General features: G+C 37.2%; 1 protein-coding gene and 1 long non-coding RNA gene across 4 annotated transcripts in view; one reads left to right on the top strand and one right to left on the bottom strand.

Moving 5' to 3' along the window:
* The window catches only part of CRAMP1 (cramped chromatin regulator homolog 1), a 99,009-nt gene extending 91,174 nt beyond the window's left edge, over positions 1-7,835 (top strand). For all 3 annotated transcript variants that reach the window (XM_074279613.1, XM_074279612.1, XM_074279611.1), the window contains exons 19-21: positions 85-249; positions 1,614-1,759; positions 3,828-7,835. In XM_074279613.1, the coding sequence (XP_074135714.1) occupies positions 85-249; positions 1,614-1,759; positions 3,828-3,992 (476 nt within the window). In that variant the 3' untranslated portion in view covers positions 3,993-7,835. The remainder of the gene's footprint in view (positions 1-84; positions 250-1,613; positions 1,760-3,827) is intronic.
* Positions 5,117-14,258, bottom strand: LOC141549760 (uncharacterized). Its single transcript, XR_012484431.1, has 2 exons — positions 13,984-14,258; positions 5,117-5,258 (listed from the first exon to the last, which is right to left on the bottom strand). It is a non-coding gene; the product is annotated as an uncharacterized LOC141549760 (long non-coding RNA).
* Positions 14,259-14,266: the final 8 nt, after the last annotated feature.

Below are 14,266 nucleotides of genomic sequence, written 5' to 3'. Positions count from 1 at the left end.
ATGCTAAGTGAAATGAGCAGAACCCGAACACTGATTTTTTTTTTCTTCTGATTGAAATTTTAATGATAAAATATTCTTTTTTAGGTGAAGGAGTCTCTCTTTCTCCAGCAAAATTGAATGGTAGTGACAGCTCCAAAAGTCTTCCATCCCCATCCAGCAGCCCTCAGCAAAATTGGATTGCATCTCCCACCCATGATCCGCAGTGGTACCCCAATGATTCTACAGATTCTTCTCTTAGCAGCCTGTTTTGTGAGTTTGTCTAATAGAATACAATAAACGTAGATCCTTGATTCCCAGGGGAAAATGCTTCTGTAGGAATAAGCACCTGAGACAGAAACTTACTTCCCTTGACTTGCATGGGTCATTTAGTTAATTAATGATCATTTGACATTGATTCTTCAGAAATTGTGAACTGATCACGATATTTTATATTCTGACCTTTGCTCTAGTCTGTATTTTAAGGCTCCTTCCCCAGAACCTTGTGAGCTACTTAGCACTCAATGGTTCATACTTTTACTCCTTTGAGAACTTGTGAAACAGGTCCAGAAGTTCCTTTCTTTTCCAAAGACTTTCCCTTGTACCCCGAATGATGGCACTTTTTATGTATAGAGCATGGCTGTTACCTCTATTTTGTACTCCTTTTTTTTTTTTTTTTCCCCTAAATTATTTGTATGTAGTGATTTTTTTTTTTCAATGAGTCTTCTAGTTTGTAAGTTCGTTTTACTTACATATAGTCCTCTGCATAGCTGGAAATGTTATTTGTCATCTCTTGACACAGTTCTAGTCATGTTTTAAATATTCTGTAAATCAATAGATCTTGCTCCCCCCATCATAGTCTAACTTGAAGATAGGATGCACAATATTCAAATATTCAGGACTAAGAGCAAAAATGGAATTTCCCTGTTCTACTGCTATGCTTTACTTTGAATATAAAATAGGCTTTAGATATACAAATGTGATTATGCTGCACAGAAGTCTATAATCAACCCAAGTTCTCAATTCACATCCTGAAATAACCCTAAATTGGTCTCTTGAAGCAGTTAGCTGGCACAGTGGAAATAGCACTAGACCTGGAATCAGGAAGACCAAATGACTTATTTATTGTTTGTATAACTTTGGCCAAGTCTTTTAACTTCTTTCTGTTTGCCTCAGTTTCCTGATGATAAAATGGGATTATTAATTACCTCTACTTCACAGTTTGATGGGGACACTTAAATGAAAAAATATTTGCAAAGCTTTTAGCACAATACTTGGCACATAGTAGGCCCTTTAAAAATGTTTCTTTGTTGATATCTTCTTTACCTCCCCCAGATTAATGAGAATTAGCATCATGTGCCTAACAATTCTTAAAAGAAATTTCAAAAATTCTGAATGATGAGTAGGATTTGCAAATATTTGAGATTTGGGATTACACTTACCTTTCTTTTTCTACTGACTATACTAAACTCTACTGACCTCTGATGGTAGCAATGGTCCTGAGTAAGTCATGTGCAGACATCAATTAAGTCAGGAATCAATTATACTTATATGTCGTTACATCAAATACTCAGCATTGTTTTAGAAAAAAAAATTTAAAAGTTTAGTAATTTTTATTTCTTCTGTCTACTACATAGCAAGTTTCATCTCACCAGAGAAGGGCCGGAAGATGCTTCCAACTCCTGTTGGGACTGCCAGTGGTACTTCTCTTCTGGGCCCCAGCTTGCTAGATGGAAATTCTCGGGACTCATTCGTCTCCCGGTCATTGGCTGATGTTGCAGAGGTATATTTTCTCATGTTTTTTTTTTTTTTTTTTTTATTCAGTAGCTTTTCTCTGATCTTGAATTTTTTTTTTTTTTTTTTAAACTTGTTCCACTCCTCTACTCCCCAAAGTTGAGTATTTTTAGGTAAAGGGGTATATAATTATCTACCATTTCAAGTCATTTAGTCTCCAAAGGAAGGACTGATCCCAGGTGTGACTAGAGAGTGGAAGCTAGTTTACTGCAAGCCACATCCCCTCCTCATTTCTGAAATTAATTGGGAGTAGTAATAACTATGGCAAGCATGTGGACTGGACTATTTGGACTGGGAAAATTCCTTACTCTATTTTCTATTGTGTATTCTCCTTCCCCCTTCAGTTCTCCTCTTAGCCTCATAACAAGCTAGTGCCCATTGAATAAGAGCTTGTCTGTCCCCTGTTTGTTTTGCAAATAACTTAAGGAATTGCTCAGGATGAAACCCAACAAATATTCACCATCTTTTATGTGGACGATTACAGTAGTCCCCTTATTAGTTTCTATGATTCAAGTTTCCTCTCTGGACTGTCTTCAAAATGATGCAGGTCTTAAACATACCACTTTCTGACTGGAATCAGGCTCTAGTGATTCCCTATTGACTATAGTATAACAAGTATTATTTCATATACTTTTGGCATAATTTTTATAGTGTGATCATTAGTAGAACAATGCATTTAATGTCATTAAATACACATATTAGGAGTGCATATTCAAGAATTTTTTTGCTGATAGGGTATATGTTCAAAGGATTTTGGAGACATTGCTTTAACACTTTTTTTTCTCCAGTTTGTAGTTAGTTTTATCTATTCTTGAAACTTTTGAAGGCTTCCTTTAGTGGACAAATCCCACAGTTCAGCAATATAAAGGTTCTCACAGATGAAGCAGGATGTTAAGAGATAAAAGACACTTTAATGATCACTAGTAGAGCCCCTTTATTTTCCAAGAGGCAAAAGAGTTTAGGCTATAAGAAAAAGCATTGTTTATGCGCCTTTGGAATGATTGAGCAGCATTATGATATAGTCGGGAAAGTCTCTGATTTAATATCTGAAAGACCTGGGTTCACTTACTGGTTTTGTTACTTAAAACATATGTGAGCTCTTATAAATCAATTAATCTGGATTTTAGTCTCCTCTCTATATAAAATGAAAGAAATCTCTAGATAACTGTCAAGATTTTTTGCAGAGGTGATATTTTATATTGTCAGGCTGTTGTTCTCTGCCAGAAAGTTAAATGGAGTTGAAGCAGCTATAAGGATATATAAATGCTGTACAGATGCCCACTTAGTTCTTGCTTTAAGTTCATATTACTAAAATGATCCTAAGTTGGTCTATTAGAACTCTAGAAGCTTGATGCTCAGTTTTCCAACAAACACTTGTTTGTACTTGTGCTAGGAGTTGAGTCTTTACAGTAAGATAAAGTCCATTCTCTTCCCCTCAAGAGATTACAACTTGGTTTAAGAGGTAAGACGTACACACTAATAACTATAGTGACCAATGGCAGTCCTGAGTAATATAAACAAGAGTGATGACTTCCATTTAGGGTTTTTTTCCATTCTCTATTCTTTCACAGTCTGAGATTATATTCATATCATTTCATATGCCAATTGCCAGGTCCCTTTCCAGCTAGTACATCCTAACATTATCAAAAACTGTGTTTGAAGTTGAAAATATATGCAGTGCCTGGCTGATAGATAATAGGCACCTACTTGGTAGAAGGACTTGGTAGAACTTTGAAAGAAAGTAAAATGATTATCTCTCAAGTCTTTTGTCTCCCCGTATTGATAACAAATTGAGATGCTTAAGATACAATCCTATTTCTCATGTAAGTCATAGAAATATTTGTGTTATTTTCTCCTACCTCCCTAGGCAACAATGACTTAGGCCCATAACTAGATTTGTAAGGAATCCTATGAAAGAATTTTTAATATTCACCAATGCTCTCACTTTCCTATCAGGTCTTCCAGAATTTAAGAAGGCATTCTTTGCTTAGAATTAGAATTATGCATTATTTGCTAATCTTACATGCAGTATTTCCCTTCTTTTCTATATCCTCTAGGTTGTGGATTCCCAACTGGTATGCATGATGAATGAAAACAGCATTGATTACATTTCTCGTTTCAATGACCTTGCCCAGGAATTGTCCATCACTGAGTCAAGTCGTCGAGAGATCCTTTTTGATGGAGGTGGAGGTGGCCCTCCAGTGGGTGACCTCTCACAGTGATCATGCTTAGTGATGAACACTATAGTGTTCCACGGTTAGGATGGACTGACATTATAAATTGACATAGTATGGTTGTTCCTCTGATTATGGGGAGGGGGAGGGAATCCCAGTGTCCCACTCTCAATAAAGGCAGCATCTTCTAATATTTGAACAACTGTGCATCCTGGAATCTATAGTTTACCAGGAACTGATCACTGAACAGTATTAAAATTGAATTCCCATGAGAGGAGCTAGAGCTACTGATGTGATTGGAAAGAATCAGAGCTAGTTCTCTGAATGGCATGAGTTAAGACAGTTGGTAAGAAAACCCCCCTTCTCAGGCACTTTGTGCCCATTTGTAATATTTTTATTTCCATGTCAAGATTGGGGTACAGGTGAAGATTAGCCTTATGTTAAAGCCTAAATTGGTTGTATTGAACATTCCAGTTATGTTTTCCTTTTTTAAAGGGGAGGAAGTTGAGAGTGCCTTGGAATAGCCATTAAGTCCTGGAGAATTTTATGCCACACTCACTGGTGGGAGGGCCCAAGTCACTATTGCCTTCCTCCAGTTAATCCTTTAACATTCTATTACTATGTCTGTAAAGTGATGGGAATTTGATAATCCATAATGCATTCCTTCTTCCCTGGGGAAGACAGCACAGCAGCTCTTGGGCTCTTTGATTGTAATTGCATTCCAGGGCAGATGATAGTGCAATAAAGGCCTTACAGTATCTAGGGTAGCAGAGGGAGAGATGTTGGTCTTAATAGATGTCAATTTGTTGCAAAGATTTTTCCTATCACCAATTCTACTAAAATATCAATCTTCCCACAGTCCCAGAATTGGAGGTTTTGGTTGACTTGGTTTACAGGACAGGTAAAGAATCATGTTTTATGCAGATAATATTGATTTTTTTAAACTTTTGAGAGAAAAAAAAAGATCTTATATTTTGTGAATTAGGAACCATTAAAAAGAAAACCCAATTAAGTTATATTTCCTTCCCCCTCCCACTTGCCTAGTTTCTTTAAGGGTGGTTGAAGGCATTTGCTCAGTTATGGATGAAGACCCTCTGTCTATAAATTCTTACACATTTCATGGAATTTTATTTGATATCTGCAAAGAAATCAAGTGATCCTTGATAATTGGGTAGCTTAAATGAAGTGATTTATTTTTTTTCTCTTGTTTTTGGTTGGCTCTCAGCATATGTTCTTCCCTTATTGTATACCGGCATAGTCCTCACTTAATATGTTACCATTGAGCACCTCTCTTCTTGCCCAACTCTCTTTGTCCTATTCAAGAGAATTCAAGAACAGGGATTATGTTTATATAGGGTAGCCCCTTAGTACACAAAAGCCATGTCTTTTGTAGAGAGAGAGGTCTTATCAATTCCTACAGCTAATTCTTTATGTAGCAGGTGAACCCATTAAATCTTATCCACACCTATGTCCGAATAGCCAGTTCTGCTTTCACAACCTATTTAGGCATCCATATGATAAAGTTCAACCTTGGCTGCAGTGTCATATGTGACTTCATCTCCCTGACATATTTAATTTTGGGTCATTACCCACTTAGCTTCTTGTACAGTGTTTCTATCTACTTTGCCATTAACATCCACCTTTGTTGAAATAAAGAGCAGCCTTTCTTCCCCTCAGTCATATTGTTAAGCAAGGTTAGTGGTCTCTAAAGGCTATTGTTAGCTACTTCTTAGCTTCTCTCTCCAACTGATTAGTGACCCAATCTTTGGATATACATAATCCATATGTAGTTTGGCCTAGACTAGTGCCTGACTTAAGTAACTTAAGAGAATTCAAAGCTTTTTCAGGAGAAATAAAATGTACCTTCTATTCCAAATAAAGAATTGTGGAATCCCACAAATTGATTATTTCAGATGTTCTAATCCTTAAAACCAGGGAGACATTGAGAGTTATTGAAAGGAGAACATCTGGTTTTACGGTGTGGTTTTCATTCCTTGTCTCTGAAACACTTTCCTGGAGCTCTTATGTGGTACCTCACTATTAGTACCTTGGGAGTATAGCTTTTCCTAAATCTTAAGAAAGTAGCAGCACGTAATTAAAAACAAAGGAATATGGCACAGGTAGATCAATTGATTTGAACAACTGTGGTTGTATAGTCTTTAAACCAACCTCACCATTTACTGGGTTGATTCATAAGTTCTTCAAGCTCAAGAGAGTTGAGGAATATTTCTTGTCCTTGATATCTGATTTAGTCATGAGTTAAAACTCTCCTTGCTGAGTTTATATTGATATAAGTCTTCCTGAACTCTATACTCTAATGCTAAAGCCAAGGAGTTTTCCAGGAATATTGCCAAGATTAATGACCAATTATGTCATGACTATGCCAGCTGATGATACTTCTTGACCTAGTTAACCTAGTAGGAGCTCTGAGATGTTAGGACAAACAAGTGGAAACCAATTAGGCAAAGGGGAAGAAAAATATTATAATAAGCTTATTAAAAGACTTTAAAAATCAGAAAATCCTGTGTTTTGAGAGTTGGGCAGCTGGAACAAGATGGAAGGAGAAAGTGTCAATTACCTTGTAAGTCTCCTTATCAGTGACAAACATGAATTACTATAAAAGACCTTTGTTTTCCCCTTTGGCAACAAGTCACTTGGATGTTTTTATTTGCCATGATTAAGGGAAATTTCATAGTTTGTGGTGAAAAATGAATCTCTCTTCACCTTATAAATATATGTATAAAAATAGAACTTTTTCAGAGACTCAAAAGTAGATCACATATGTCAGAAAGTAGAATTATTTTGTTTCAATTTAAATGGATGTCTATTAGCCTTTCCATATGAACTAAAGGCTTACTTTGTACATTTGAGCTGAAAGACAGCTCCTTAAAAATTCTATAATTAAGATAATATATTTTGACTCTCAATTTCTGAAACTCCTGTTCAAATCAAGACTAAGAGCCTCTAGGTCTTTCAAGGTTGATATACTTGGCCCCTCATTCTTTTGTGGAGTATACATGTGATGAGCAACTTGTCTATTTCAAAGAATGCAGAAGCAAATAAATCCTTATTTGTTATAGTGTTTACAATGAGATATACTAAGTGTAGAATTTATTGTTCAAGGAGAAGAGTTCATCGAAAACAATTAGCTTATCAGTATTTGTTCTGTACTCCTACATCTCCAGGTCCTCTAAATATAGGAATTACTATTGTTTATGAGGCTACCCTAAGATACAAGTAGATGGATGGCCTTTTAAAAGCAAATCTTAAAACCAAATCATATCACTGAGCTCAAACTTGTTTTGCAAAGAGATAGATGTCTTGTATGCTGATGCTGGAAATCCCTGAGGAAGAAATTTAAGTACTTGGATGCATTTTTAAGGGAATACTGCACTTTGGTGGTTTTTCTTTTTTGTTGTTTTTTTTTTTTTTTTAAACAGCTTCCCAAACCTTTGTAGCTCTCTTAATTTCACAGTTAAGTAAATTAAACCTTGGAAGCACTACAGCAACCTGTTATCATGCATTACTGGAACAGGATAACTGGCTTTAGAGCTTATGGTTTGGCAGCAGAACTTATTGCTGTTTCTTTGAAAAATAGTTAAGCCATATCATCTTAAGGTTTTTGGCTTGTTTGAGATGTGAATTTGTTTTATAGATTATAAATATACATATGCAGTGTATGTATAAAGCAGATTGCCTGTCCTTCCTGATTATTTTTTGTACCATATTGTAAATTATATTATTTATTCTTTACCAATTTTGAAAACAAAAAGGTGTTTTGGCTATTTAATATAATAAACAAAAGCTGTTAAACTTCCTATGTTTAAATTTCCAGTTCAACTTGTAAATCTGTTTTTATTATTGTGCATAAATACATACTAATACTTGATCTAATAAGTGTCATTTTCTGTTTGTTTTTGTTTTTTTCTATTTTGATTTGTATTTTCTACCTGCATTTAGGAGGATATAAATTATCTCTATTTGAATTTAGATTTCTGAAATAGATATCCAGTTGCTAAAGAAAAATTACACCCAAACTTTTCTTAGGGAGGTTGTGAGGATCAAATGAAATACTATTTGTAAAGTTATTTGGCACAGCATCTGACACATAAGTGATGAGGTTTAGATGTGGGGAACCCAAATGAAATTAGGCTTTCAGTGGTCAGGAAGTTAAATGAGGTCTACTGGAAGGTTTGGGATTCAGGGAGTCAAATGGAGCTCCGCTACAACCCCTGTGGATTCGGCAAAAGAGTAGAGAGTTCTGGGGAACTCCCTTCTGACGGAGCAAGAGGTCCCCTGTAAAGGAATTTACAGACCCAAAAACCTAGATTGATAAAAGAGGTTTATTATGGAGATTGGAAATAAGGTTAAAGTATAGTGTAGGAAATAGGTGAGGGTAGAGAGAAGATAGCACTGGAAACAGTATTCCAGTGGGCAGAGACCCTTGTTGTGCCAAGCATAGGGATGGCATATTTGGAACCTCTGTAAATAAATAGAGGATTTTACTTTGGCTCTTTTTATAATGAGAGATTTAGCTAAAGGGGGCCTATGGGTGGAGTCCCAAGTTGACTCAGATCCAGTGGGGGCTGGGACAAGCCCGAATCTCCTATTGGAATTCAAAGGGATGCTTTTGACCAGGGTTTGTGAATCAAAGGCTCTAGCTTCCTGGATTGATAATGCGACAGCCAGGAAGGGTTGGGAATCAGAAAGGAATAGTTTCTTAAAGGGACTGCAACCACTTCATAATCATTTAATCTTCCTTGCATGGGGAGCCATTGTAATGCTGGAGAAACTGAGGCAAGACAGAGATTAGCGTGTATTTAATATTTTATTTGAAAGGGAGAGATTTACTGGGATCAAATAGATCCATGGTTTGGTCCCAGGGCTGAATAAGACTATCATCTCCAAAAATCCAGCAAACAATATGAGTTCTCTCCATGTGGCTCAGATACAGGGGGTAGACTGAGGCAGGGGCAGAATCAGAATGCTAAGATCAGGAAAGGTACTCTGACAGAGTAGGGGGGAGGCACCTGATAAAACAGTATTTGATATTGATATTTTGGCTTGGGGAGAGGCATTCTAAAATATAAGATCTTTAATCTTTATCAAATATTCTGATGATTAAAAGGGAGGGATGGTTTTGTAGGGTTGAGCAGAATAATTGAGGCAGGACAATTTAGGGAAAGTGAGTCAGGACAGTAAAAGCGAAACTGTGGCACACCATATATATCCTTATGACATTACCAGTAGTCCTGACCTATGTCTTGCCACTACACTCCAAACTGAAGGAGTATAGCTTCTAGGGTGGCCAGCACAAGGTACCCCCAACCTTGGAGTAGTAGTATTCTGGCAATCTATCTGTCAATGAATAGGAAAATAATATTTCTTCCCTTAGATTTTAGGGAAGATAAATTAGTGATCCTGAGGCCCTCTGAACTAAGAATGCTATTGTTTTGTCAATGATTCTGAAGTCTTCTGGCCTAAGTCCTAGATCTACCTGAGACCACTCCTTAATTCTACCTCTAGATCACAAAATTAGCATATCAATGATTACATGAAGAAATGGATGCATTTGTCTTCTAGCTCCTAACTCCAAAATTCTTTTGGAACTTAGCCTGCTTAAATAGGCAGTACAATTACAATAAACTTTGCCCCTAGACTGTGTGTTCAAGCCTGCAAATTTTTTTTAGATACCTCAAGATACCCAACCTTTTGGGGTCCCTTCCCAATCTCAACAAAATGGCTTAAGAATTTGCACAATATTTATTGCCTTATTTAATCCAATTCACTCACATAGTAGTCTTTGAAGAACAAATGATGATGAACTACAATATTAGTAGTAGCTGCCCAGACTGTAATGGTCAATATAGTTAAGTAATGAAGCCGTTTCCTTCTTCCCTACCTATCTACCTTTCTTCCTCCCTCCCTCATCTCTGACCCTAGCCCTGAGGAGAAAATGTCCTTACATGTGGGAACTCTTTTCAAAGGAATGTAAATTTTATTTTGATCACTCTTAGCAAGATATCTTGATGTTTGGAGAGCTAGATGTTTTCCTCTACTTATTGTTACCACCTCAACTCCCCAAAATAACTGGGACATTTAACTCTTTTGTCTCAAGTAGTTTTCATTTATGATTTCTCGAAATATAGCTCAGAAAAACCAAATTTTGACAAACCTCATTGGAATTTAAGTGGAACTCTTGGGGTGTGAGAAATGAGGATTGAGAAATTCCCCCTCTCCCTCCATCCCATTTGGTAGGTTGCAGGTTTTGAGAATTCTTTGAAAAGCCCAATGAATACAGGCTAGAGATTTGTGGCAAGAATGGGTTTATTTACACGAAGACAGCTTTTTTAGCGGGCAAGATCTTGTTGGTGAGAGGGGTGAAACTGTCTCATTTAATCTGTAAAATAATCATTCTGCCCCTTTGATTCCTGGCCTCCCAGACTCCAGAGAGTCTAAAAGAAGGCTATTTTTCAGGCTGGGCTTTTCTAAGGCAAATCACACCCTCAGGCCCCACCCTCCCATTGGTAGCCAATTCCTTATTTAGGAAGCCTTCAAAGTGATTTTCATTCAATTGGGAGATCTGGGTCTGATATTGAGTGGCTTTGAAACTACAAGTATCTAGGCCTGGGGACATTGGCTCTCTTTTCTACTGGGAACTTTAGCCTTAGACTTCTATAAAGGACAATTCTAAACTCCATATTTTTGCAGCAGTCCTAAGTAGTATGGTTTGCCTCTTGGCACAGCTGCCTGCCAGGACTCTTGCCCACTGTGAAGAGACCTTCTTCTCAATGAAAACCTCGTGTTATTTCTCTGCTAGCACCTTGCCACTGAGGAAGTCAGTCTTCCTAGCAAAACTGACTTCTCAGTGCCAATAAAACTTGCTTTTTTGCCACTAATATTTCAGGTTTGTGAATTCTTTTACTTTGGACCTGTGCCTCTGACCAAAAGGGGATTCCCATAACTCTCTGCACTGCCACTAGAACCGCATCATTAAGACTATCGCAAAGATGGGTTTACGCTGAGAAAATTAACTTCATCTGTGGGCAAAATCCTGTTAGGACTTCTGCAAAGGTTTACTCTGAGAAAGACCCAGCAGGCTAAGTCCAAAAGGGCATTAGCAAAGATTGGGATTCAGAGTTATCTTTTATTAGCTTTCAGATATTTGAAGCTGGGGAAATTAAGGGCTAATTTGCAATTCAATGGAGGGCCCAGGTCCAAGATCTCCAATTGAATGAGACTTATATATTTGGGAATCTGCTTCAAGAATGGGTGAGTCCCACCCAGAGGCCAGGAGGGTTTGAGACCCCATCACCCTTCCCCCAAAAAGATTAAAGGGGACAGAGTTAACATCAGAACTACTTGATTAAGCCAGGAAACACAAATCACTCTGGCTTTAACAGACCCACCAGCCTGAGTTCCAGGTTTGGATTTTAATGGGCTGAGTGTTTGTAAATATATTGTTTGTAAATTTACATTTACATTCCAATCAGAAACCCTGAGATCTTCAGAAAAGTAGGCTACCTTTGGCCTCCATTCTTAACTAAGCTATGATTCACTAGAATGAGTTTCATTCAGACTAAGAAGATCTTAGCTTAAAAAAAACAAAATCTCCCACTTCATCCAGGGCCATAGGTAGTTGTCTGGACCTGTGTTTTGCCCCTGGACTTCAATGACTGACCAAAAGAGAGAGGCTGGTGGCATTACACTGCCTTGCTGTGCTTTAATCCAATTTGCATGCATGTCAAGATAGCACCTTCCTGATGTCACTGGTCCTCTTCAAGAATGAAGAACCCAGTCTTTCTTTCTCCCTTCCTTCCTTCTCAAAAATAAGTTAAAAGAGTTATATAATGAATCTAGAGAGAGATTTAAAAACTAAGATATTTTTTATTTATCTCTCTTTGTATCCCAGTCTTTAACACCTTCACTTCTGTGTCCTTAGTCAAAGAATCTTAATACAGGGTAAAAAAAATGAAGATTTAAAACAAGTAACACTTTTCATTTTATAAATAATGATGTGGCTGGGATAGAAATGCCTAGTTCAAAATAAACATGCAACAACAAATGCACAATAGCCATTCTCTTTGATAAAAGAGTAGAATTAAGGAAAGAGGTTACAGACAAAATGAAGGGATGAAATAAGACACCAAGAATGGTAAATAGGAAATAACGTTGGGAGAGTATATAGTTAACAAGAAGCAACTTCCAATTGTATACTTGTTTTAAATCTTCATTTTTACCCTGTATTAAAATCCTTTGAATCTTAGGAAGTGTTAGGCAGGGAAAGGGAGAATGAGAAGGTAGGAAAATGTTCAATCAGCTTTTCCTAGATAATAATTACTCAGCTATTTCACTGCAGCCTCACAGCACTTTTAAGTAGTTTCCTTTGTTTTTTGTCTACTGAACAACTGAAGACACTTCCCTCAGAATTCCTGCTTTTACTTCTCAGAGAAGCCCCCAAGGGTTTTTTCCCTTATAAAAGATCTGCTTATGATGAAAATCTTTGTTAAATTCACTTTGGGATTAAAACCATTATGAGATACTCTTTTTTTTCCCCCAACCAGTATCTTCCTTCTAATGGCACTATTCTCCTTACTAGCTAGCTGGTATGTCTAACCTGCCAGACAATGGCTTTCTCTAACCTAATGGAGTATTTCCATTTTCCTGGTAGAAAGTAGCTGGCTAAAGATATTCTAATCAGTATCTCTTAAGTTTTTAGAGGATACCAGAGAGATGGAGAGGTGGACTACAAGGATAAGTAGAGTACCTTCCTAGATAGTCTGGGGATTGTCTTCCCGATGGAGAAAGAGTTTCATCAAATACTAGTATGAATGCTTTCTGATCTCTAATCTGCCCAAAAATGTTTATTTATCCCAAAACTTTGTCTCCCTTTCAAATAAAAGCCGAGGGATGAATAGCATATGTCTTCAGTTGTTCAGTAGACAAAAAACAAAGGAAACAACTTAAAAGTGCTGTGAGGCTGCAGTGAAGTAGCTGAGTAATTATTTAGGAAAAGCTGATTGAAGATTTTCCTACCTTCTCATTCTCCCTTTCCCTGCCTAGCACTTCCTAACTAAAAATACTCAGGTGCTGCTATATCTATTAAGTGCTTATGTTGGGAAGAAGCACCAAAGAAGATGAGAAATTAGATTAATTCTTGATCTCTGAATGTAAACTTGGAATCCAATCATTTGATCCAACAATCATTTATTAAATGTCCATGTAATAATTCTCCCATTTCGGAGAGTTTAGGTTCTATTAAGAGGTAAAGGCAAAAGTTAAAAATAGGGAGGGTGTGTGTGCAGGGAGAAGAAAAGGTAATGAGATCAAAAACATAGTTGAGCTTTTGAGGAAAAATAAAAATAAGTCAACTTGTTAAGTGAATCACAAGTTCTAGCTAAGGGGGAAAAAAAAGGCGGCTTCTTCCATGTTATTTGCTTTCAGTCTAGCCATCTCCTATCTGGTTCTAAGACATTTTAAAAACACGAACAGGATTGGTCAAAAAACTTACAGTTCTCAAAAGAAAAGACAAATATTGAATGATAGTATAAATTTTAACCGCTGCCAGAGGATGTGCTTTAAGGGTTACAAAACACATCACTTATGTTATCCTCACAATCACCCTTGAGAGGTATGTACTAATGGGCCCTTTTAACAGATGGAAAAAGCGAGGGAAACAAAATTACATGACTTACCAGGGGTAACAGTTAGCAACTGCTTGAGGCAGGATTTGAACTTTAGTCCTTCAAGATTCCGGGTACAGGATTGTTTCTAGTACCCAAGCACTGTGCCATGTCAGCAATGATTTGGGAGATATACATATCCTTTCGCCAAGTTATCTATCGCGAAATGGCCTTTGATTACATATTTCTGATATTAACTTATTTAAGATGTAACCTTGAAAAGTTATATATATATATATATATATATATATACATATATATATATATATATGTATATATATACACATATACCTTTCCAGTTACCGCCTTCCTTCTTATTCCTGTTGCATTGGTTTTGTTTATGCTAAAGAACTTACATTCCAGCTCACAGCAATAAGACCCGTTTAAGGCGATGCAAGGGAATAATTACGGTGGCACTCCAACTGAGTCTGGAAACTGAAAACCAAGACTTCCAAGAGATGCTGTGGAGGAGGCAATTGTGAAGAAGGCTGGAAGAACCCCTGCCCGCCTCTTACAAAGCAGACCCGATTGAGTGACGCTCACCTCCCCCAGTCCTTCCTGGACTCAATAGGACTGGGAACCGGGCGGAGGGGTGATGTTAAAGATTCCCTCCCTGAAGAGGGAGGCGTCTGCGGGACG

This window comes from Sminthopsis crassicaudata, chromosome 1 (assembly GCF_048593235.1).
Source record: "Sminthopsis crassicaudata isolate SCR6 chromosome 1, ASM4859323v1, whole genome shotgun sequence".
In the NCBI taxonomy this organism is placed as follows: domain Eukaryota; kingdom Metazoa; phylum Chordata; class Mammalia; order Dasyuromorphia; family Dasyuridae; genus Sminthopsis; species Sminthopsis crassicaudata.
Note: the sequence above shows the minus strand (reverse complement) of the source record. Positions and strands in the feature narration are given on the sequence as shown.